The following is a 22,858-nucleotide window of genomic DNA, read 5'->3' on the forward strand; positions in this document are numbered from 1 at the left end:
GAGATCTGTGGGCCTCGTCACTACCTAGAATCACATTTTGTCTTATGTGATAGGCGTGTTTCAAAAATAAATCTAGGGCCTCCCTGGTGGCTCAGTGGTAAAGAATCCACCTACCAATGAAAGAGACATGGGTTTGATCCCTGGTCTGGGAAGATCCCATATGCGGTAGAAGAACTAACCGCATTTGCCACAACTTCTAAGCTTGTGCTCTAGAGCCTGGGAGCCACAGCTCCTGAGCCCTCATGCTCTCGAGCAACAGGGGAAGCCATCGCAATGAGAAGCTGGCACACTGCAGCTGGAAAGTAGCCCACACTCGCCACAACTAGTGAAAAGCCCATGCAGTGACAAAGACCCAGCAGAGCCAATAAATAACTAAAATTATATATATATATATATATATATATATATATATATATAAAGAAATCTAAATTATACAGAACTGTAGAAATAGAATTGGTACTTCTGAAATATATGATACCTGGAAGGCACCAAATAATCAGATAAGGTACATCAATTTTATAATACAAATTGGAGATTTGCGGAAATGGCCACAAAGTTTCAAAATAAGGAAGAATGTAAAATTGGAGCATTATTTCATCTTTTCAGTTACAACTAAAGATGTTTGCAAGCATACTGTTTGTAGAAGAAATTCAGTCTTTCTGTTTATGCCTATAGAGTGTAGACATCTGGTTGGAATGGGAGCATATTCAAACCACCTGTTATTTTTTTGATGCAGACATTATGTAAACAAACATACTTGATGCTAGAATTTTCCCATTTTCCTCAGTTGTATAGCATAGTGGTTTAGAAAGGCAGAGGATTTAGAATCAAGAGTGACCAGGTTTTCAGTTCTACTCTGCCGCTTCGTATCTGTGGAACATTGGATGACTTAATCTTTCCATGACTTAGTTTGTTCATCCATAAAATGAGGATGTCAGTGTTTATCTTGTGCGGGCTTCTTGCTTGATGCATAGTCAGCACTTAGATGGCAGGCAGTTTCATTTTGTAGACACAGCTCATCCCTGCCTGATACTGGTTTTAATTATTTGAACATTTTCTATTTTGATTGTCATTCTACCTTGTACTCCTGCTAAACCCATCAAGCACTGCACTAAGAATAAAGGTCATGTTTGTTTCTACTTCCTGCTTGATATACTCTTGCATTCCTGTCCAACCTTATCTCGAGCTACTTTCTCCCTCTCTTTCTATAATTTTCCCTTATAAAATTGTATAATTAAGGAACTTCCCTGGCAGTCCAGTGGTTAAGACTTAGCCTTCCAGTGCAGGGGTTGAGGGTCTGATCCCTGATCGGGGTAGCTAAGATCTGACATGCCTCATGGCAAAAAAACAAAACATAAAACAGAAGCAACAGTGTAACAAAATCAATGAAGATTTTTTTTAATGGTTCATATCAAAACATATTTTAAAAATTATATAATTAAGAATATTAAAAATTGCCCCTTAAAATGTTAGCCGTTAATTTGATGTTTTATGTAGGGACAGGGTTAGTGACATGAACAAAATTTATAGGTCCTAATTATTTGATATTTTCTTCCTAATGTCAGAAAAAATTGCATCAGTGGTTTTTCCACAGGTGATAGGCTTTGTTTGTTTGTTTTGGTTTCTCAACAGCCTACTAACATTAAATTACTTACATCACACTTTATTTAGGGATGGTTTCAGTGACCTTAAATATTCAGCTTTAATCTCTAAATGATGAGAAGCATGTAGCTGTGACACCATTCCCGTCATTAAATTCCGTGGCAAGACTCAGGCCTTGGCTTGCATCTTACCTCCTGAGTTCATCGAGTATCATGCCTTTCTTTCAGGACAGGCCAAGATTACAGGCTAGCTTTATTCTTAGAAACTTTGTAGACCAAAATCTCCTGCTATAATCTTTATTCATATTGCAGTGTCAATTGTCGTATCAACTGAGGCTGTTGCTTTTATTAATGATACAGGGAAGCATAGGCAGGATTTCAGGAGGTGACTAGTCTACTGGCGGGAGCTGGGGCTCTCAGAACGAGAGCGCACTTGGGGTACTGGAAAACAAAACACGGAGGTGGCTTTGTTGTTTTCCAAAGTCTATAGCAGTATTGTGTGTATTTCCAGGGTGTGTAGTTGTATAGTGTTTCCTAATCTGACAGACAATTGCAGAGTCAGTCAGTATACTGAGAGAGTCCGTAATTATACTGACCGTACAGTTTTCCTTTATGTTGCTAATACAGTTGTATTCGTGTATAATTCTGGGGATGAAATTCAGCATTCTCATCTCTACTTGTATAATTTTGCTTATTTGACATGGGTGGGATCAGATCAGATCAGATCAGTCGCTCAGTTGTGTCCGACTCTTTGCAACCCCATGAATCGCAGCACGCCAGGCCTCCCTGTCCATCACCAACTCCCGGAGTTCACTGAGACTCACATCCATCGAGTCAGTGATGCCATCCAGCCATCTCATCCTCCGTCGTTCCCTTCTCCTCCTGCCCCCAATCCCTCCCAGCATCAGAGTCTGTTCCAATGAGTCAACTCTTCGCATGAGGTGGCCAAAGTACTGGAGTTTCAGCTTTAGCATCATTCCTTCCAAAGAAATGCCAGGGCTGATCTCCTTCAGAATGGACTGCTTGAATCTCCTTGCAGTCCAAGGGACTCTGAAGAGTCTTCTCCAACACCACAGTTCAAAAGCATCAGTTCTTCGGCACTCAGCCTTCTTCACAGTCCAACTCTCACATCCATACATGACCACTGGAAAAACCATAGCCTTGACTAGACGAACCTTTGTTGGCAAAGTAATGTCTCTGCTTTTGAATATGCTATCTAGGTTGGTCATAAGTTTCCTTCCAAGGAGTAAGTGTCTTTTAATTTCATGGCTGCAGTCACCATCTGTAGTGATTTTGGAGCCCAGAAAAATAAAGTCTGACACTGTTTCCACTGTTTCCCCATCTATTTCCCATGAAGTGATGGGACCAGATGCCATGATCTTCGTTTTCTGAATGTTGAGCTGTAAGCCAACTTTTTCACTCTCCACTTTCACTTTTATCAAGAGGCTTTTTGAGTTCCTCTTCACTTTCTGCCATAAGGGTGGTGTCATCTGCATATCTGAGGTCATTGATATTTCTCCCAGCAATCTTGATTCCAGCCTGTGTTTCTTCCAGTCCAGCGTTTCTCATGATGTACTCTGCATATAAGTTAAATAAACAGGGTGACAATATACAGCCTTGATGAACTCCTTTTCCTATTTGGAACCAGTCTGTTGTTCCATGTCCAGTTCTAACTGTTGCTTCCTGACCTGCATACAAATTTCTCAAGAGGCAGATAGGTGGTCTGGTATTCCCATCTCTTTCAGAATTTCCCACAGTTTATTGTGATCCACACAGTCAAAGGCTTTGGCATAGTCAATAAAGCAGAAATAGATGTTTTTCTGGAACTCTTTTGCTTTTTCCACGATCCAGCGGATGTTGGCAATTTGATCTCTGGTTCCTCTGCCTTTTCTAAAACCAGCTTGAACATCAGGAAGTTCACAAGTAAATATGTGATTATAAGCCTTTCATCAAACTTATTGCCCAACAGTAAAAACTAAACTTTCTTTGATCCATAATTCATACCTTATACAGGATGGATTAAAGATATTAATAAGATAGATATAATCATGAAAGGACTGGAAGGAAGCAAAGGTGAATGTTTTGGGGTTGACATTAATCTTTCTAGAGGTAGAAACTAAAGAGGAAAAATTTATATTATAAAACTTTATTACATGTGTTATCAATACTAAGATTAAAATTAAAATTATTACATGATAATTAGGTAGAACACAAGCAGTGTCTGCCATAAAAACTGAATCTTCTTGAATCTCGAATCTTAACAGAGTAAAATAAAACTCAGCAAAACCTTTGTCATTCTTTTATTGGAGAAATAGGCTAGCCCATATTTCAAATTAACCACATTATTTTAATATTTGTAATTTGGGAGATACAAAATTGTAGAAATTTAGAACTAGAAGGGAACTTAAAAATTATTTAAGTGCATAATTCAGTTAATTAATGTGGTAAGGGGAGTCCAGCAGATTATAACCTACTACACATAGCAATGGGGAGTAGATTATAACCTGCTGGACTGTTGATTTCCACAATGTGGCCTGTTGATTTCCTCTTCAACGCAGGAACTGCCCATGTGTTTGCCCCTAGCGTGCTTGAATCTAGATAATAAATGGCAATATTATAATGGTCTTCTTTTCCCAAAAAAAGTACATGATGAATTGGGAAAAACATTCTGTATACATGTACAGACGGAGAGCTTATAGCATTATTGTATAAATAAGCTTTATAAATCAATATGAATAAGAATAACCTAATGGTAAAAAATGGACAATTTCAACTGGCCAAACTTTCTGGAAACTGTTCTGACAGTATGAACCAAAAGTCTTATATAAAGTGTATACCACTGATATGGTGCTACCTTGTAGAAAATTATTGTAAAAAAATAATTAGAAGGTGTTAAAAGGATGTTATAAGGATCATCCTTATAAAAGGATGACTAGGTCAGTACTATTTATAGTTGTAAGAAACTAACAATGACCTGTTTGTAAATATAGGAGTAAAGTATAGTGTATCCATAGAGTAGAAGGGTATGTGGCTGTTAAAAATAAAATTATATATTTGTTGACATGAAAATGTGTGCATATGTGTGTGCGCAAAATTCTAAAGAGATTACACTTGATCTTTATTTTCTTTCTTTTTTTCCTGTGTTTTCGAGTTACTTGAGTCAGAAATTGCCTTTACAATCAAAATATAAAAATAAAACTATTAAAGAGAGAATTGATTTAATAAAATCTTTGAAATGACAATTGAAGAATTACTTTGTTTAATGTATTCAGTAAGTATGAGGCAGAAAATATGATTGAAAGGAAGAAAAGAGAAATAAAATTTTCTTTGAAAATTTTGCAGCCATTAACCTTGAAATTGCTTTTTAAGAATAGCATTTCCTTAAAATTAAGTTACTTTACCTCCACCTGGCCCTGCCCACCTGTGAATGATTCCTGAAGTTACTGGCACATCCCCCTGCCTGAAACGCTAGGGCTTCCCTGGTGGCACTAGTGGTAAAGAACCCACCTGTCAATACAGGAGACATAAGAGAGGTGGGTTCAGTCCCTGGGTTGGGAAGATCCCCTGGAGAATGGCATGGCAACCCACTCCAGTAATCTTGCCTGGAGAATCCCATGGACAAAGGCTGGCGGGTTACAGTCTGTGGGGTTACAAAGAGTCGAATACGAATGAGGTGACTTAGCATGCTCCTCTACCCACCCATTGGTAATAATACCCAGTTCCTAAATTTATTCAATTATTGGAGAGTGTGAAATCTCCTGGCTATGAGCACAGTCTGCATTCTGAAATCTTTAGTTCTGTATACACTTAGGTGACCTGAGTAAAAACTCTCCATAGAAAGGGAATCCTGGTGAAATAATATCCTAAAACCTGTAACTGTCTCAAACTGCTGTAGCCTTTTCCTAAAGGTGAGGTAAAAATTAAAGCACCCTTTACTTTTCCGTAGGTCTTTTATCTTTTGGGGTGAAAGAGTCTGCTTGGGTGAATAAAGTCTTCACAGCTGTCAATATCCTGGTGCTTCTCTTTGTTATGGTAGCTGGGTTTGTGAAAGGAAATGTGGCAAACTGGAAGATTAGTGAAGACTTTCTCAAAAATATATCTGCAAGTGCCAGGTAAAATATTTGGGTTTTTTCCCTCCTATTTTGAGTTAAAAAAAAAAAATTTGCCTGCTCTTGTCTTATGTTACATTTTCCTCCAAAACAACAGTTCTCAAACTTTTTGTTTCAGAGAACTTTGTGAAGGTCTATTCTATTTCAAGACTGTTTCCCCCAGGTTTTCCCCAAAGCACAAGTGTGTAGGTATGTTCACCACTGAGCAGCTGTTTGAAGCTGTGAAGCTGCTGATTCTTAACTTCAGTTTTCACTTTGGGTTTAAGGGAAGAAATGAGAGATCTTAACCATTGGAAGGATGTTTTTTCCCCACAAAGGTTTATCACTTTTAAATAACAATGAGCATTTTGGATCATGCATCCTTTTGTTTTTTCCTTTGGGGACACCATTTGATTCCACTGCATTCTTTCAACCTTGTAGTAATTTTCATGCCTGATTTTTTTTTTTTTTGAGGATGTTATTGATTGCATAAGCAGAATTGTCTATACATTTCACTTTAAACTTGATCTAAAAAATTAATTTTCAAATGAAAGTTTTCATCCTAAGATTTAAGTATAATATTCCTATGTGTAAATAAGATTACAGAAGTATCTGTTACATGAAGTGATGTACTTGTACATGTTTTTATTTACCTATGTTGTTTGTCGCCATTCTAATGAGGCAAAAATTTAGTATCTTCTGATTTTATACAATTTTTAACATGTAATAAAACTTCAGTATTATTTATCAAGATTAGAGGATTTTATTTCACTTTGTCACGTCTTATAGTAAACTTTTCAAATGTTCAGTCTGCTCCACTGTCCACGAGAAGAGAAAGTCTCTTGTCTTTATTTCAGATCATAGCCCATACGTAGGTGGGATCTCTGTTCTCAGAATCCTGCCTGGCTGTAAGTTCAAGCCAGAGTGGATCTGAGCCTCCTGCTCCTGCTATTATCAGTCTCCAGTTTGAGAGCTTGCAACTAGTGAGGGAGCCATTGTTGGGAACACCATCACATCCTCTAGGACTGGGTGAAAAAAATCCGGGTTTACTTTTAGTTTTGTACACATTAGCTTCCAAGAGATGATGAACTCAGTAACCTTCCAAGAATGGAGTTTGAGACAAATCTCTTGAATAAGCAGTTTTCTAGGAAAATGACATTCCAATCTGATTCTTCTCCTCCTCCTCAGGGACCCACCTTCTGAAAATGGAACAAGCGTCTATGGGGCTGGTGGCTTTATGCCTTACGGCTTTGCAGGAACTTTGGCTGGGGCTGCAACCTGCTTTTATGCCTTTGTGGGATTTGACTGCATTGCAACAACTGGTAAGAGCCGAGTCTTGGCCCTGAGTAGAAGGCAAGAGTGTTCCTTGAACCACATGAGTACCCATGGGTGACAACAGAAGGTCAAGGGAAGAGAGTGGAACTTGGGGTAATAAGGGCTTGTTCCAGACCCAGAAGTGGCCTCTGCTGTATGAAAGGAAACTTAATGAAACTCTCTGAGCTTGTTTCCACATTAGTAAAATCAAGAGAGCAGAATCTACCCCTCAGATGTTATGAGGGTTATCTAAGATATAGTATGGATGTCCCAAGTGGCTCAGTGGTAAAGAATCCACCTGCCAAGCAGGAGACATGGGTTTGATCCCTGGATCAGTAAGATCCCTTGGAGAAGGAACTGGCAACCCACTGCAGTATTCTTGCCTGGGAAATCTCATAGACAGAGGATCCTGGTGGGTTACAGTCCATGGGGTCCCCAAGATTCAGACACACCTGAGAGACTAAACAATAACAAAATGTAATACATTATGAAAAATACTGTGCAAGCTGTCAGCCACTTTATAAATGTTGGTTGTAATCACTGCCTTTAATCTTTGGTCTGGAAGTGCTATCACAATGAGTAACAAATGATGATCATGCTCTTAAATTGTTTCTTCTCTAATAGGACAAAATATATGTGATCGTTCTTTGCTCTTTATCGAGTACAAAAAGTAATCATGTTACAGTCACTCCCTGGTGCTTCCTCTGGGTTCACAGTATTGCAGGGCCTTATAATTGACCATATTTTGGGTATTTCAAATGCCAACTCTTATTAGAAAGATCTCCAAAGTACTATTTTTTTTTGAAACTAAAATTTAATATAAATCAGTGCACTGAGTAGAAGTTTGTCTCCATATAAATAGGAGCCTTCATAATTAAGGGCCTGTAGAATGCCATGTTTAATCTCCACAGATGAATCATTTTCCAAATGGATTAAGACTGCTTTTCTATCTCTAAACATTATGTGGTGCTGGAATAGCATGTTTTTTCTTTCTGGAAGCAGGAAACTGACTTGCAGGATATCTTGCTTTCTCTTCTTGCCTCTGGGCTTTGATCTTTTTATGACAGCATAGGACCCTCAAGAAGAGAGAGAACTTCATGTAGCATAGATGGAGCAAGCTGAGAAAACAGAAAGGACAGAAGCTGAGTAGAATTACTATGAAGCAGAAGAAGAATTCATGTTTTACCTATTCATGTTTTGTTTTTTAAAAAAAATCTTTATTTTGTATTGAAGTATAGCTGATTAATAAAGTTGTGAAAAAAAAAGACAACAACATTGTGATAATTTCAGGTGCACAGCAGAGGGACTTAGCCATACATATCCACATATGCATTCTCCGCACACTCTCCTCCCACCCAGGCTGCCACATAACACTGAGCAGAGTTCTCCGTGGTATGCAGTGCGTCTCTGTTGGTTATCCACTTTAAATACAGCAGTGTGTACATGTCCATCCCAAGCTCCTTAACTGTCCCTGCCCCCGACCTTCTCCCCTGGCAACCATAAGTTTTTTCTCTAAGCCTGTAAGTCTGTTTCCGGTTTTGTAAATAGTTCATTTGTCACATTTCTTTTTAGATTCTGTATATAAGGGATGTCATATGCTATTTCTCCTTCTCTGTCTGATTTACTTCCCTCAGTATGAAAATCTCTAGGTCCATCCATGTTACTACAAGTGGCATTAAGTCATTGTTTTTAATACTAAGTAATATTCCATTGTGTGTGTATATCACATCTTTTTATCCATTCTTCTGTTGATGGACGTTTAGGTTGCTTCCGTGTCTTGGCTATTGTAAACAGTGCTGCAATAAACTAGTTGTGTTTTATTAAATATGCAATCTTTTGTTTACGTCTCCTTAGGTGAGGAAGTCCGGAATCCTCAGAAAGCTATTCCTATTGGAATTGTGACTTCTCTGCTCGTTTGCTTTATGGCCTATTTTGGGGTCTCGGCAGCTTTAACACTGATGATGCCGTACTACCTCCTGGATGAGAAAAGCCCACTTCCTGTGGCCTTCGAGTACGTTGGATGGGGGCCAGCCAAATACGTCGTTGCAGCGGGCTCCCTCTGCGCTTTGTCAACGAGGTACATTGCACTGTCTTTGGGGCAGGGCTGTGTGGGTTACTGCAGAGGTAGCTGGTGTCCACAGAATTGCTTTTGTATGTTTTAAAAACAATCCTATTAGAAACATATCATACAACTATATTCTCTGAATTGTTCACCCACAATTGCTGTATCGAAATCTTAAGTGATAAAATCTTTTCCCCCTGAGCTGTTAAAAGTCAGTTTTTCAAAAAAAAAAAAAAAAAAAAGTCAGTTTTTCAAGATAATGATGGTCCAAGCTTCCAAGGATCTATATGGCATTTATGCACATTTATATATTTCATACATATTTGCATATATATGTATTGTAAAACTTGACAGAACTTATACTAGTATGTTTCCCTGCTGGCTTTGGTGTTAATTGTAGTGCTGCAGACAACTGAGACCTTATGTGCAGACTTGACATTTTCTGCTGTTTTTTTAAAATAGTATCAAGTCTGTGTGAGTGAAAACTAGATGCTGTGGCATTGTTAAGTGTAAGGTGCTTTTTATTATGAAACATTGAAACTTTTTGTCTTAGCACTGATCAGAGTGAACTTGGTCTAGAAATAGAAATTACGGTTCTCAAGTTAATGGTGGAGATTTGTATACATCTGTGTCATAAGAATAGTTGAATCTCAGGTATTCAGATTTTCAGTAGCTGCTTATATTAATATTTTATAATTCATTTCTCAAGTTTCCTGAGCTACTCATATTTTAACTTAACGTGATCATATTTCACTTGAGTGCTGTACTGTAGAGCACTGTTACAAAGAGAAAATTAATCTCTGCTTGATTACTAATTTTTTGAAGTGAAATTTTTCTAAAATTTCAAAAATAAATTTTAAAAATTAAAAAAAATTTTTAATTGAAAAAATTTAAATTTAAAAAATAAATCTTTGTGTATAATTAATCAGCCTAGCTCTTTTATCCCCCCTCAAAATCCCTTTTGTTTTTTTTGTATTCAAGATAGTATTAAGCAGCAATTACAAATTACCTCTCGGATCCTCAGCCATCTGATAATATTAAGGTTTATTCTGAATAGTTTTAAAAATCTGAACTGTAAAGATACTTTGTACCATAGTTTTAAAAGAGAGAAGGCAAAGATTTATTTGTGGCCAAGCTCAACCACGCTTTATTAAAAGATAAAGGAGATGGAGTTTAAAAAGTGTATTTTACTTATTTTCTCTTAAATTGTAAATTTTTTTACAACTTAATCATGTATGGAATGATGCAGTCAGTAAGCACACAAGTAATTCAAAACAGCTACAGCAAAAATCATTTTCTTAAACTTCACTCTTACTAATGTTTAATTCAGGCTACTTCTATGTACCAAATTTACAGTGAGTTCATCTTTTTTCCTTTTTCTATCTTGATTATCTTATGCTGAGAATTATTTCAAATTTGATCAAAAAATAATGGTAAAATATATGTAAAAATGTGTAATTATTGAATAAATGAAGTGACTAGATACTATGAAATCAAATTACTTGTCTTTTCTATAATTATCAATTTATAAATTTTCTAAGTTAAAAATGTCTTAATGACATTATTATTTTTTTTAAGTCTTAATTACTTAGTTGTAATTCAGTAGTAATCATGGGCCTGCACAAATTCTTTGCAGCATTGTTTTTAGTCTGATAATTGTGCTGAGCAGATTATCTCTGAGAGTATAATGAATTGCACCATGGTTAATATTTCTAAATACCCAATCATATTACATTTAAAAAATAACAAATAGCTGTGATGCTGAGTTTTATACAATGACTTAATTGCAGCTCTGTGATGTAATCTTGCATGAATGTGTTTGCCATACTGCATGTGTTTGCTTTTTATTCAGTCTTCTTGGATCCATTTTCCCAATGCCTCGTGTAATCTATGCTATGGCGGAGGATGGGTTGCTTTTCAAATGTCTAGCTCAAATCAATTCCAAAACGAAGACACCAATAATTGCTACTTTATCATCGGGTGCAGTGGCAGGTGAGAGAGAGTTGACTTTTATTAAGTAAAGGGGGATCTTTTTTCATCAAGGATTCTGGGAAAACAATGGAAAATTAGGTGGTTTTCTATTTTGACATGTATAAATATCAATAACTTTTCAGTGAATGTTTCCTATTTTGAACCTTTTTTTGGTATAGGTTCTGTACTTTAGTGTGTCCAGTCTTTACCTGTATAGACTCGTCTAGACTAATACTTGTAATAACTCACTTGTGGATTATGGATTTTTCTGTTCTAGTCTTCTGGGTTCCATGTTTCCTTTACCCCGAATTCTGTTTGCCATGGCCCGGGATGGTTTACTGTTTAGATTTCTTGCCAGAGTGAGTAAGAGGCAGTCACCAGTAGCTGCCACACTGACCGCAGGGGTCATTTCTGGTAAGCTTTACAAACATAGGATTCTTCATCATTAGACTTGAGCATTTTATGCTCATGCATGGACTTATAAAGTGGGTCTGCTTGCTGTGCATGTAAGTTGAAAACAAAATCACTGATAAATGAGCGTATGAATGTTGGGATCACATCTGCAAATGGTGGTGACAGTGGTCTACTGAAATTCGTAACTGACCCTTTGAGATTTGTTACCGTTTTGTTACCTTAACCTTTGGCGCTTCTAACAAATGTGCAGTGGGTTACAGTGGTTCTTTATCATGTATCAAGTAGTCAGTGCTTTTCAGATCTATGAAACAAGCACATAAAATTGTATTATCAACATACAGAATGTTAATTAAAGAATGATTACTTAATCCTTGAATTGTTAATTAAAAATGCTTCAATATTTTGTTTGTTATCCAGGATATAAATTGAATATTGCTAAATGGTCATAGGATTTTTGAAAAGCTAAAGTTTACCCATTCTTAATTAAATATAAGAAATATCAAAGATAATTTATACTTGGCCATTGTTATTACTGCCCTCAGTATGGTGGCTAACCCCACTTCCTGGGCCCATCATAGTTCTCTAAGAGTTACTAATACCTATATTATCATAAACCCCATTAGGAATCTATTTTTCCTTTCAAGAGCTTTGATATTACATCATGTTTTCAAAAAAACAACTCCAGATGCCTACCATTTGGCATGTCATAATATCCATCAAAATGCTTTTGTCCAGATTCTATTCCACATGAAAAGTTTCAGAGAATTTGCAGATTGAGAGAATGGCCTTAAAGGTGCTGTTATATAGAGCAAGAGAAGGACTTTACCAAGCTTTAGAGATAAAATGGTAAATACTCTTAGTAGTATAAATTCAGACCAAAGATGAGAATTTTGTTGAGGCTGTGAATTGTTGGGAAATTAGATTACAGAATCAGATCAGATCAGATCAGTCGCTCAGTCGTGTCCAACTCTTTGCAACCCCATGAATCGCAGCACACCGGGCCTCCCTGTCCATCACAAACACCCGGAGTTCACTCAGACTCATGTCCATCGAGTCAGTGATGCTATCCAGCCTTCTCATCCTCTGTCGTCCCCTTCTCCTCTTGCCCCCAATCCCTCCCAGCATCAGAGTCTTTTCCAATGAGTCAACTCTTCCATGAGGTGGCCAAAGTACTGGAGTTTCAGCTTTAGCATCATTCCTTCCAAAGAAATGCCAGGGCTGATCTCCTTCAGAATGGACTGCTTGGATCTCCTTGCAGTCCAAGGGACTCTCAAGAGTCTTCTCCAACACCACAGTTCAAAAGCATCAATTCTTTGGCACTCAGCCTTCTTCACAGTCCAACTCTCACATCCATACATGACCACAGGAAAAACCATTGATTACAGAATACTAATGCTTAATTATGTATGAAATAGGATTCTTTCAGAATCTAAGTATTTTCTTAAATAACTGTGCTTTATAAAATGTTTTCTAATAAACTTGTCCCTTTATTAAGATGTATGGTGGGAAGTCAAAACACTTATTTTCTCAGTGCTTAAGATTTCTGCCCCTATAAAAGGAAGTTTTCACTAGATGATGTAAGGCCCGCTTTATGATTAAACATGCATTATGATATTAATGAAAGTTCATAAATCTTGATCAAAGATAACATTTTATTTACTCCATAAAAGCTTTTATTTTTTCCTGTAAAATCTTGCCCATTAATTCTCTTATATATATTCAGAATTTTTAAAAATTTACCCTTCTTCCTTTAGGAGGAATTTAATTTGACAGCATAATAAGATATTGAAATTAATAATTAAAAGAAGATAATTATAGCATTTTTAATGCACTAAAACATTATACTTTTGCTATTTTGTAGTCTCACCTCTTGCTTGTTTTTAACTTATATCAGAGAGCTTGTATGGATAATTTATCATTTTCTTCTGTTTTGGCTTCCTAAAACAGGTTATCTGTGATTCTTACAAGACATTAAAATTGTAATCTAATGTATAGCTATACTAGCAATGGAAATTCTTCAAAATAAGGCATGGGATGTATTTAAAGAAACAATGTGGGACTTCCCTGGCAGTCCAGTGGTTCAGACTTCGTCTTCCAATCCAGGGAGCATGGGCTTGATCCCCGGTCAGGGAGCTGAGATCCCCTATACCTCGGGGCCAAAACACCAAAAGATAAAGTGGAAGCAATATTAGTGAAGCCACTCAGTTGTGTCTGACTCTTTGCGACCCCATGGACTGTAGCCTATCAGGCTCCTCCGTCCATGGGATTTTCCAGGCAAGAGTGCTGGAGTGGATTTCCATTTCCTTCTCCAGGGGATCTTCCTGACCCAGGGATCGAACCTGCGTCTCCCACATTGCAGGCAGACGCTTTACCGTCTGAGCCACCAGGGAAGCAATATTGTAACACATGCAATAAAGACTTTTTAAATGGTCCACATAAAATATAAAAAAAAAAAAAAAAAGGAAAAAATAATGTGCTATTTTAGACAGGTCACGGCCATATTGGTTTAGCTGGAGCCGCCTTCTACCTGCGGTGCAGGAGACCTGGGTTGGATCCCTGGGTTGGATCCCTGGAGGAGGGCATGGCAGCCCACTCCAGTATTCTTGCCTGGAGAATCCCATGGACAGAGGAGCCTGTTGGTCTACAGTCCATGGGGTCCAAAGAGTCGGACACCACTGAGCGACTAACGCGCACACACACCACTTCTACCCAGTGGTTGTAACCTTGCTAAGTTAGCCTGTCTGTTAAAAAAGAGTAATGACCCTATTAGGTTAAACCATGTGAAACTGCTGGGGTTTTATTAAAAAACAGTCAAATGCTGATCTATAAAGCTGAACCTAAATGATTGCCCCCATCTCATAGGACTATTGAATTGAAGATAAATTGAGATCATAAAGATAGAAAGCTTGCTGAGGTGTCTGGAGTGCCACATGAGTGGGGTGTGGTGTTCTCTACTTATTATGATAAAGACAACTATTTGGTAAATTCCAGTTAATATCGTCACTATTTTAATGGTTCACCGGAGAAAAAAATTGCAAGCTGCAAGTTAACTATTCAACTATGTGAAGTATACTTTGCCTCTTAACATTATTAGGGCTTGGAGGTAGCCCCAAATAGTTTAAATTTAGTCAGAGTGTGTGGTTTTAATCAGGATAGGATTTATATTCTATCTGAAGCATAATTTAATTGGACCTCATCCTGTCTAAGATATAACTCACAATGCAGATGGAAATTAAAATGATTATGTAACATCTATAATGAAAGCTCTTCCATTTGAATTCTTTTATTTTTTTTTAAAAGGAGCCTGCCAGTATTTCCTGGCAGTGTTTTTTCTCCTGAAACATCAAAGGCGGATATTCTGTCATACGGTATTTTCACTCTTTGTCAGGCCAATATTTTTTAAGTAATCAAAGTAGATGTATTTCGTACTTGATAGATCGCTGAGGGGTTTTTAAGTTTTATTAGCAGTGTGTATGACCTAAGGAACATCTTATTAACTCTAAGAAACACACTTTCTAAGCTTTACTTGACTTATCATTGGCAATAAAACAAAAAATTTCGCATCACTTATCTCTGACTTGGCATCAGCTGTCTGGAATTTTCTCACGGGCTCTCTTCTGTACCCCTCTTTCTTTTCCCCAATAGCTGTGATGGCGTTCCTTTTCGACCTGAAGGCCCTCGTGGACATGATGTCCATTGGGACACTTCTGGCATACTCTCTGGTCGCGGCCTGTGTTCTCATCCTCAGGTGAGTTGTCCTCCTTGCCAACTGAAGGTTCTGAAGGGTGTGTGTCCGTTGAGGCCCGGGAAAGAAAGACAATTAGGGCTCACTGGCCTTGTTTTCCAGAGAAGGCAATGGCACCCCACTCCAGTAGTCTTGCCTGAAAAATCCCATGGACGGAGGAACCTGGTAGGCTGCAGTCCATAGGGTCTCGAAGAGTCAGACACGACTGAGCGACTTCACTTTCACTTTTCACTTTCATGCATTGGAGAAGGAAATGGCAACCCACTCCAGAATTCTTGCCTGGAGAATCCCAGGGATAGGGAAGCCTGGTGGGCTGCTGTCTATGGGGTTGCACAGAGTTGGACACGACTGAAGCAACTTAGCAGCAGCAGCAGCAGGCCTTGTTTTCATGGAGTTAGCTGTCTCAGAAGTGAGAGGCCATGAGCATACAAATGTGAATATGAAGCATATTTAGCATACTTGGTCCTTAAGCAAACAAATACAGTTGGTAATTATCAATAGGTTGTCCTAATCTATGTGAACAACAAATTCTCATAATGTATAAAAACACTTTAGAATACTGTATTTTTAGTCCTAGTGATTCAGCTGCTAAGCTCTTAGGCTAAAGATTTAATCTTTATATGTATGGCCGAGTCCCTTTGCTGTTCGCCTGAAACTCTCAGAACATTGTTAACTGGCTGTGCTGGTGCTCAGTCACTAAGTCGTGTCCAACTCTTTGGGATCCCATGGACTATAACCCTCCAGATTCTGCTATCCATGGGATATTCCAGGCAAGAATACTGGACTGGGTTGCCATATCCTCCTCCAGGGAATCTTCCTGACCCACATCTCCTGCATCAGCAGGCGGATTCTTTTACCACTGACCCACCTGGGAAGCCCTAACCGGCTCTGCCCCAAAATAATACAGTGATAGTGAAGTTGCTCAGTCATGTGTAACTCTTTGCGACCCCATGGACTGCAGCCCACCAGGCTCCTCCGTCCATGGGATTTTCCAGGCAAGAGTACTGGAGTGGGGTGCCATTTTCTTCTCCAGGGGATCTTCCCAACCCAGGGATCAAACCTGGATCTCCTGCATTACATGCAGATTCTTTACCGAGCTCCTAGGGAAGCCCCCCAACATAAAATAAAAATATTTAATCAAAGAAGTACATATAGATATATGCAAAGGATGTTCAGGAAAAGGTAATTTATGATAGTGAAAAAATTGAACTAAGTGAATATCAATAGTATATCAGTCAGTTCAGTTGTCTCTCAGTCGTGTCCGACTCTTTGCAACCCCATGGACTGCGGCCCGCCAGGCTTCCCTGTCAATAGTATTAAACAATAAGGTCCTACTGTAGAGCACAGGTGGAGAAGGCAATGGCACCCCACTCCAGTACTCTTGCCTGGAAAATCCCATGGACGGAGGAGCCTGGTAGGCTGCAGTCCATGGGGTCGCTAAGAGTCGGATACGACTGAGCGACTTCACTTTCACTTTTCACTTTCATGCGTTGGAGAAAGAAATGGCAACCCACTCCAGTGTTCTTGCCTGGAGAATCCCAGGGACGGGGGAGCCTGGTGGGCTGCCGTCTATGGGGTCGCACAGAGTCGGACACAACTGAAGTGACTTAGCAGTATAGCACAGAAAACTATATTCAGTATCCCATAATAAACCATAATGGAAAAGCATATGAAAAAGGATATATATACACATATATAAACTGAAACACTTTGCTGTACGCCAAAAACTAACACAGCATTATAAATCAACTATACTTCAGTTAAAAAAAATAGAATAGTTACATAAGAGTACAGTAGACTGTTCTACAGCAAATAAAATGATATTTAATTATATGGAGAGATATATCAGTTTCTGGATGCAAAGCTATATGTAGCATCTGAATTTATTTAACTAACATACATTTGCACACAAAAAATGATTTTTGCAAATATATACACATATTTGCATTTTTAACTGGCTGAATTTGTAATAAAATGCCAACAGTGATTCACACTGAATGTTATGGATTATTTTCATTTTCTTCTGCATGCTTTTGTGCATTTTTTCACAGTGAGCATATTTCTTCTTTAGTTGGGGGACAAATATTACTTTTAAGTTTAAGCAAAAGCTTCTCAGAAGATCCCACTGGGGAGACCAGGGCAGATGTTGGGAGCTAAAGCCGGCTGATATCTTGATACCAGCCAAAGAGGAAGAGGATCAGTAATAAAGGAGAATGGGTGGGAGGTGGCTGATGAGGGAGAGGAGACCAGGGAGGCAGGCTGCAGTGAGACCTTCCAGTACCAAACTGAAGGCTGCATATTATATTACCCTGTGCGTGCATGTGTGCTAAGTTGCTTCAGTCGTGTCTGACTGTTTGTGACCCTATGGACTGTAGCCCGCCAGGCTCCTCTGTCCATGGGATTCTGCAGGCAAGCATACTGGAGTGGATCGCCATGCCCTCCTCCAGGGGATCTTCCTGACCCAGGGAACAGAGCTGCGTCTCCTGCGGCTCCTACATTGCAGTTGGACTCTTTACTGCTGAGCCACAGGGGAAGCCCATGTTACCCTGTAGCTGATATTTAACCAGGGTTTCTGTTAACAGGGTTGCTGTTTTCATGAAAGGCATCTCCTTTGAACATAGATAATTCCAGAGTAATCATTTATCATCACAGGTGCCACACTTTAAAATGTAACTCTCTTCGGCATCTAATATATATAACTTTCTAATCAAGTGGCAATCAGGAAATTCAGAGTTGCTGCAGGTATTTTGCTGAGCACGTGTGTGACTTGGCTCAGCAACCCTGAGGCTGCAGCCACAAGACGTGTGCATTTACTGCACCAGCTGTGAATGGAAATGTCTCCATTAGAGTTTTAGGTGCTTTTTTCATTTGGACCAAGTGTTTGAGAATAAAGACACACACTTTTACTTGGGAATAGGTACCAGCCCAGCTTATCTTACGAGCAACCCAAGTACTGTTCTGAGAAAGAAGCTCTGGGATCGTGCGCCAACAGAACCTCCAAAAGCAAGTCTCAGGTCACCATGCTGCCAGGACAGGGCTTCAGCCTGCGAACCCTCTTCAACCCCTCGCTTCTGCCTACAAAACAGTCTGCTTCTCTCGTCAGCTTTCTGGTAGGATTCCTGGGTAAGTTCCCTTCACTGTATACCTTATGAAGACCCAGTGGGTGTGTGTGGGTGGAGCAGGATGATGTGAAAGAGGATGAAAGAATATGTTAGCACTGCTCTCAGTCCTGAAATGTTCACCTAAGGGGTCACTGGTCATTGAGATCTTCCTTATGTTAGCAGGATAAATCGATGGTATATTGGTAATTGAAGAAGAAAGGAAGAAATTCCCTAGGGCAGGGGTCCCCAACCTCTGGGATCTAATGCCTGTTGATCCGAGGGGGAGCTGATGTAATAGTAATAGAGATAAAGTGCACAGTAACCGCAATACACTTGAATCATCCACAAACCATCCCCTACCGTCCATGGAAAAATTATCTTCCGTGAAACTGGTCTCTGATGCCAGAAAGGTTGGGAACTGCTGCCCTGAGGTGAGAGTGGCAGAAGTACAGAATTGGTCCATTTCGTGAGCCTTGAGGGTTCTTCCTGTGGGACGCGAAGTACACCTGCCCGTAACTGAACTGGGACCCAGGGAGCGTAGGAGGCCATACTGCAGATCCTGCTTGCTCACCCACAGTTACATAATCAAGCGTATTTTCAGCAACATTTATTGATGTGCCAGGAACCCTGCTGGGTACTTGGGATGTCAGGAAAGATGGTCTTTGCTCTCACTGGACAGCCTCATTGGTGGTGAGCTAAGGGCAGTACAAGTTTCTCTGAGAGCACATGGGAGGGACCCCTAATTCAGACTTGATGATCAGAGATCTTCTGGGTAGGCAGTGATGCCACTCTCTGAAATAGGAAGAAAAGGTGCAGATCATGTATTATTTGTTTACATGAACAGTGTTTACAACAGCTGAACACAAACAGACTTGCTTTCCCCATTGGAAAAAAAGGGCACTAGCCACCCTGGACAACGTTCCATCAGTCCAAGTGATCTCATCTGAGACTGGCAGGAAGGCAGGATGGTAGAGTCCAGAGGGGAGGCTGACTCCTAAGGAGGAGACAGTCACGAGTAAGCGAAGTGGGATTCTTAAGTCATGGAAATCAGGCATTTCTTTCCAAAATAGAAATGAAGAATCTTAGTATTTGGCAGAATATATATATAAAGAACTTGCTATCAAAATAGACTTTGAATGAAGGGGTCTGAGTGAAGGTCACGTGCTGGTTTTGTTTCACGAGCATGTCATCTCCGCAGCATTCCTCATCCTGGGCCTGAGTGTTCTGACCACGCACAGCGTCCACACCATCGCCAGACTGGAAGCATGGAGCCTGGCTCTCCTGGTGCTGTTTCTCGCTCTCTGTGTTGCCATCGTGCTCGTCATCTGGAGGCAGCCCCAGAATCAGCAGAAAGTAGCCTTTATGGTATGTGTCATGAGGATTCATGATCCTAAATATTATGCATGTTTTCTCTTGTATGTTAGTTTTTGTGATTTGTTTCTTTTTAAAAAAAAAATCAGCAGAAAGTAGCCTTTATGGTATGTGTCATGAGGATTCATGATCCTAAATATTATGCATGTTTTCTCTTGTATGTTAGTTTTTGTGATTTGTTTCTTTTAAAAAAAAAAAAGTTAACATCACTTTAATGATGTTAACCAGTGAACAAGAGTGTCACGGTCCTTTGGGATGTTCCTTTTTGTCTTAAGTGTTCTTTTCAAAAACTTGAATGTGTTCCTAGTACATTATTCTATGTAATAGTAAACAAATTTCTTGTTCAATACTCTAAAACATCAGAAAAATAACTAGAATATTTTAGAAATTCAGGAAGGTCCCCACACCCAAAGCCCTTCCACTGTGAAGTGAAGTTATTCTGTCCATTTGAACTAAGAGCAGAATTTAGCTTGAAGAGGGCTTCCTAGAAGAATCCTCCTGAGATCCCAAGAGTGGTCAGAGTTCCAGTGGCATGCCTTCTCGATATCAGAATGAAACCAGTAAACCCTAAACTAAACCCTGAAACCTACTGCATCTTGGTGATAACACAGGTGTTACACAGCAGCTGGATAACCCTCTGTAGCTTTGGGCTGCAGTAAACAATGGGAAATACGGGGCTCCTTTTAGTAGTCTCTAGACATTGTTGTTTAGTCACTAAGTCATGTCTGACTCTTTTGCAACCCCATGGACTGTAGCCCGCTGGGCTCCTCTGTCCATGGAATTCTCTAGGCAAGAATACTGGAGTGGGTTGCCATTCCCTTTTCCAGGGGAATCTTCCCGACCCAGGGATCGAGCCCAGGTCTCCCACATTAAGGTGGATTCTTTACCATTGAGCCACCTGGGAAGCCCATTCTCTAGATAAGTGGGTTTTGTTCAAGTTGTTCTTTTTGTGAGAATAGAATCATACTGACACACTGTGACAGTATTGACGTCAAGTTAGTTGCCACCGTGTCAAAACAATGTGAGGAATGTGTTTTAAAATTTGAATATATTTAAGAAGATACTTTCCCTCCTTAGGTTCCATTCTTACCGTTCCTGCCAGCCTTCAGCATCCTGGTGAACATTTACCTGATGGTCCAGTTGAGTGCAGACACCTGGATCCGATTTAGCGTCTGGATGGCGCTTGGTGGGTCTTCTCCTGTTTTCACTTTCTGAACGTGGGCTCTCTCTTTCCCATGTCGTGTGCTGTTCCAGAGAAATGCACCCCACCCCTCCCTAGAAACAAAAGCTTTTTTTGGTTTCCTCCTTTCCCAAGTTTTAGAATACCTGAATGCCTACATTTCCAGATGTTTTCCAAATACCTTTTTAAAATTCAATTGCTGCAGTAACCCTGTAGAACTCTGTAGATCCTATTTTTTCTAATGTCTTGAGTAAGAAAAATGAAGCCCCCCTCACCAAAAATCAAGGGGTCTAATTTGCAAATGGCACCCCTAAAGTCTGATTACAGAGCCAGTTCCTTCCAGAGCACCATTGAATTTCTGGCAACATTTTGAATGAGCTAATTGCAAGAAATTTCTTTTCTGATACCTAAATGTCTTTTATTAGACCCTTGGGGTGGAATTTGACCTTACATACTGTGAGTGAGCTGATTTACATCTACACTGCGTCGGTTTTCATCATGACTTCATCAGTGTCCTGTGTGAAAGCTGACTTGTAAATTCAGAGTTTAACTGTCATAACTGGTGGCCTGAGGAGTTTGAGAGTTTGTGCCTTTTGATGGTCCTCCCATTGGCATAATGAGTCTCACTCAGTTGGGTGGGTGTGTGTGTGTGTGCATGTGTGTGTGCATGTGTGTGTGTGTGTGTGTGTGTGTGTGTTTGCTTTGGCTATAAATTAACTTCATTTCAGTCTCAAGCCACCAACCCCCTTGAGCCAATGGGAGGTTTAACCTAGTCGGTTCTCCCCTCCCCCCACAGCCGCACTAGTTTTGCCCATTCTGGGGGGAGATCTGACACGGTGCCAGGAAATTGGGGTGGATCAAAGGTTATCCATCCACACAGGTTGCACTGGGGCATTCTGTCCCTGCGGCCGCTCCTGGTAGGCAGCTCTGTCTTATCAGGGCCAGGATTCTGATGGGAGCCCCCTGCGACTTGGCTGTGCCCTCCGGAATGAACCACAGAGTCATTCCTTCGCGGTCTCGCCACCTCCCCTGGGGCTGCCAGGAAGCCGAGCCCTTACCCTGGGGCACAGGAAGCAGAACTCCTTCGCTTCCTCAGAGCCCAGAAGACTGTACTCTGGTGGAGAGCTTCCCCATGCTCCTGCCTTTCCGAGAACCACTGCCTCTTTCCTCAGCTGTAGCTCCCTGAAGCTCAGTCGTGTGCTTACCGTGGTGAAGAATGGGAACCGCAGAACCAGACTCCCCTGTTTCAGTCCTCCCCTGCTGTTTGTTAGCCCTGTCACCTGGGTCATATTCCACCCCTGCTTCTAAGTGCCTCGGTTTCTTTGTAAAATGGTGGTATCGCTACCTTTATTTGATGACAGAAAAGCTAGCTCACCAAACCTCTAAGGACATGAGAGGAAGTAGAATCCGTTCTAACAACTGCACATGCCAGAATACACATTGGTGGGCTGCTTCCCATGGTTTACATGGGAAAATTACAATGCATTTCACATCAACCCAAAACTCTCAATCAACTTTTAAAATTATAGCTAAAACACAGCAAAAATGCCTACATATCCTGTGAGAATACTTAAAATCTTTCCCCTCTGATCCTCAGTCAGTGTGGTTGTTAATAAACAGTTGCTTTGCACATAGTTATTCATCCTCTCCTGGTGACAGTAACGTGTGTAAGGCGCACCCATGGCACACACGGTGTGTGCCTGTGTTGTCACTTTGGTCATGTCCAGCTCTTTGCAACCCTGTGGCCTATAGCCCACCAGGCCCCTCTGCCCATGGGCTTCTCCAGGTGAGAATACTGGAGTGGGTTGCCATGCCCTCCTCCAGGGGATCTTCCCAACCCAGGGCTCAAACCCCAGGTCTCCAGCATCGCAGACAGATTCTTTACCCACTAAACCACCTGGGAAGCCCATTCACACAGGACATGTTTTCCAAAATATCTGACTGTGTCTCTAATAATCCAGCACTTGTATTTGGGGAGTATTTGAGACTTTGCCCCATATATCCTTTTGTT

General features: G+C 40.1%; 1 protein-coding gene across 7 annotated transcripts in view; it reads left to right on the forward strand.

Moving 5' to 3' along the window:
* The window catches only part of SLC7A2 (solute carrier family 7 member 2), a 72,391-nt gene that overhangs the window by 42,289 nt on the left and 7,244 nt on the right, over positions 1–22,858 (forward strand). For 6 of the 7 annotated variants that reach the window (XR_008710101.1, XM_055567282.1, XM_055567281.1 and 3 more), the window contains 8 exons: positions 5,548–5,713; positions 6,878–7,011; positions 8,858–9,080; positions 10,918–11,057; positions 15,096–15,198; positions 18,113–18,318; positions 19,495–19,661; positions 20,745–20,853. Coding sequence is in view for 6 of the 7 variants with exons in the window: in XM_055567282.1 (XP_055423257.1) it covers positions 5,548–5,713; positions 6,878–7,011; positions 8,858–9,080; positions 10,918–11,057; positions 15,096–15,198; positions 18,113–18,318; positions 19,495–19,661; positions 20,745–20,853 (1,248 nt within the window). In the remaining variant the exon portion in view is untranslated. Of the gene's footprint in view, positions 1–5,547; positions 5,714–6,877; positions 7,012–8,857; positions 9,081–10,917; positions 11,058–11,313; positions 11,451–15,095; positions 15,199–18,112; positions 18,319–19,494; positions 19,662–20,744; positions 20,854–22,858 lie in introns of all 7 variants that reach the window. The other variant, XM_055567277.1, reaches the window with a different exon arrangement.

This window comes from Bubalus kerabau, chromosome 2 (genome assembly GCF_029407905.1).
Source record: "Bubalus kerabau isolate K-KA32 ecotype Philippines breed swamp buffalo chromosome 2, PCC_UOA_SB_1v2, whole genome shotgun sequence".
Classification (NCBI taxonomy): Eukaryota; Metazoa; Chordata; class Mammalia; order Artiodactyla; family Bovidae; genus Bubalus; species Bubalus kerabau.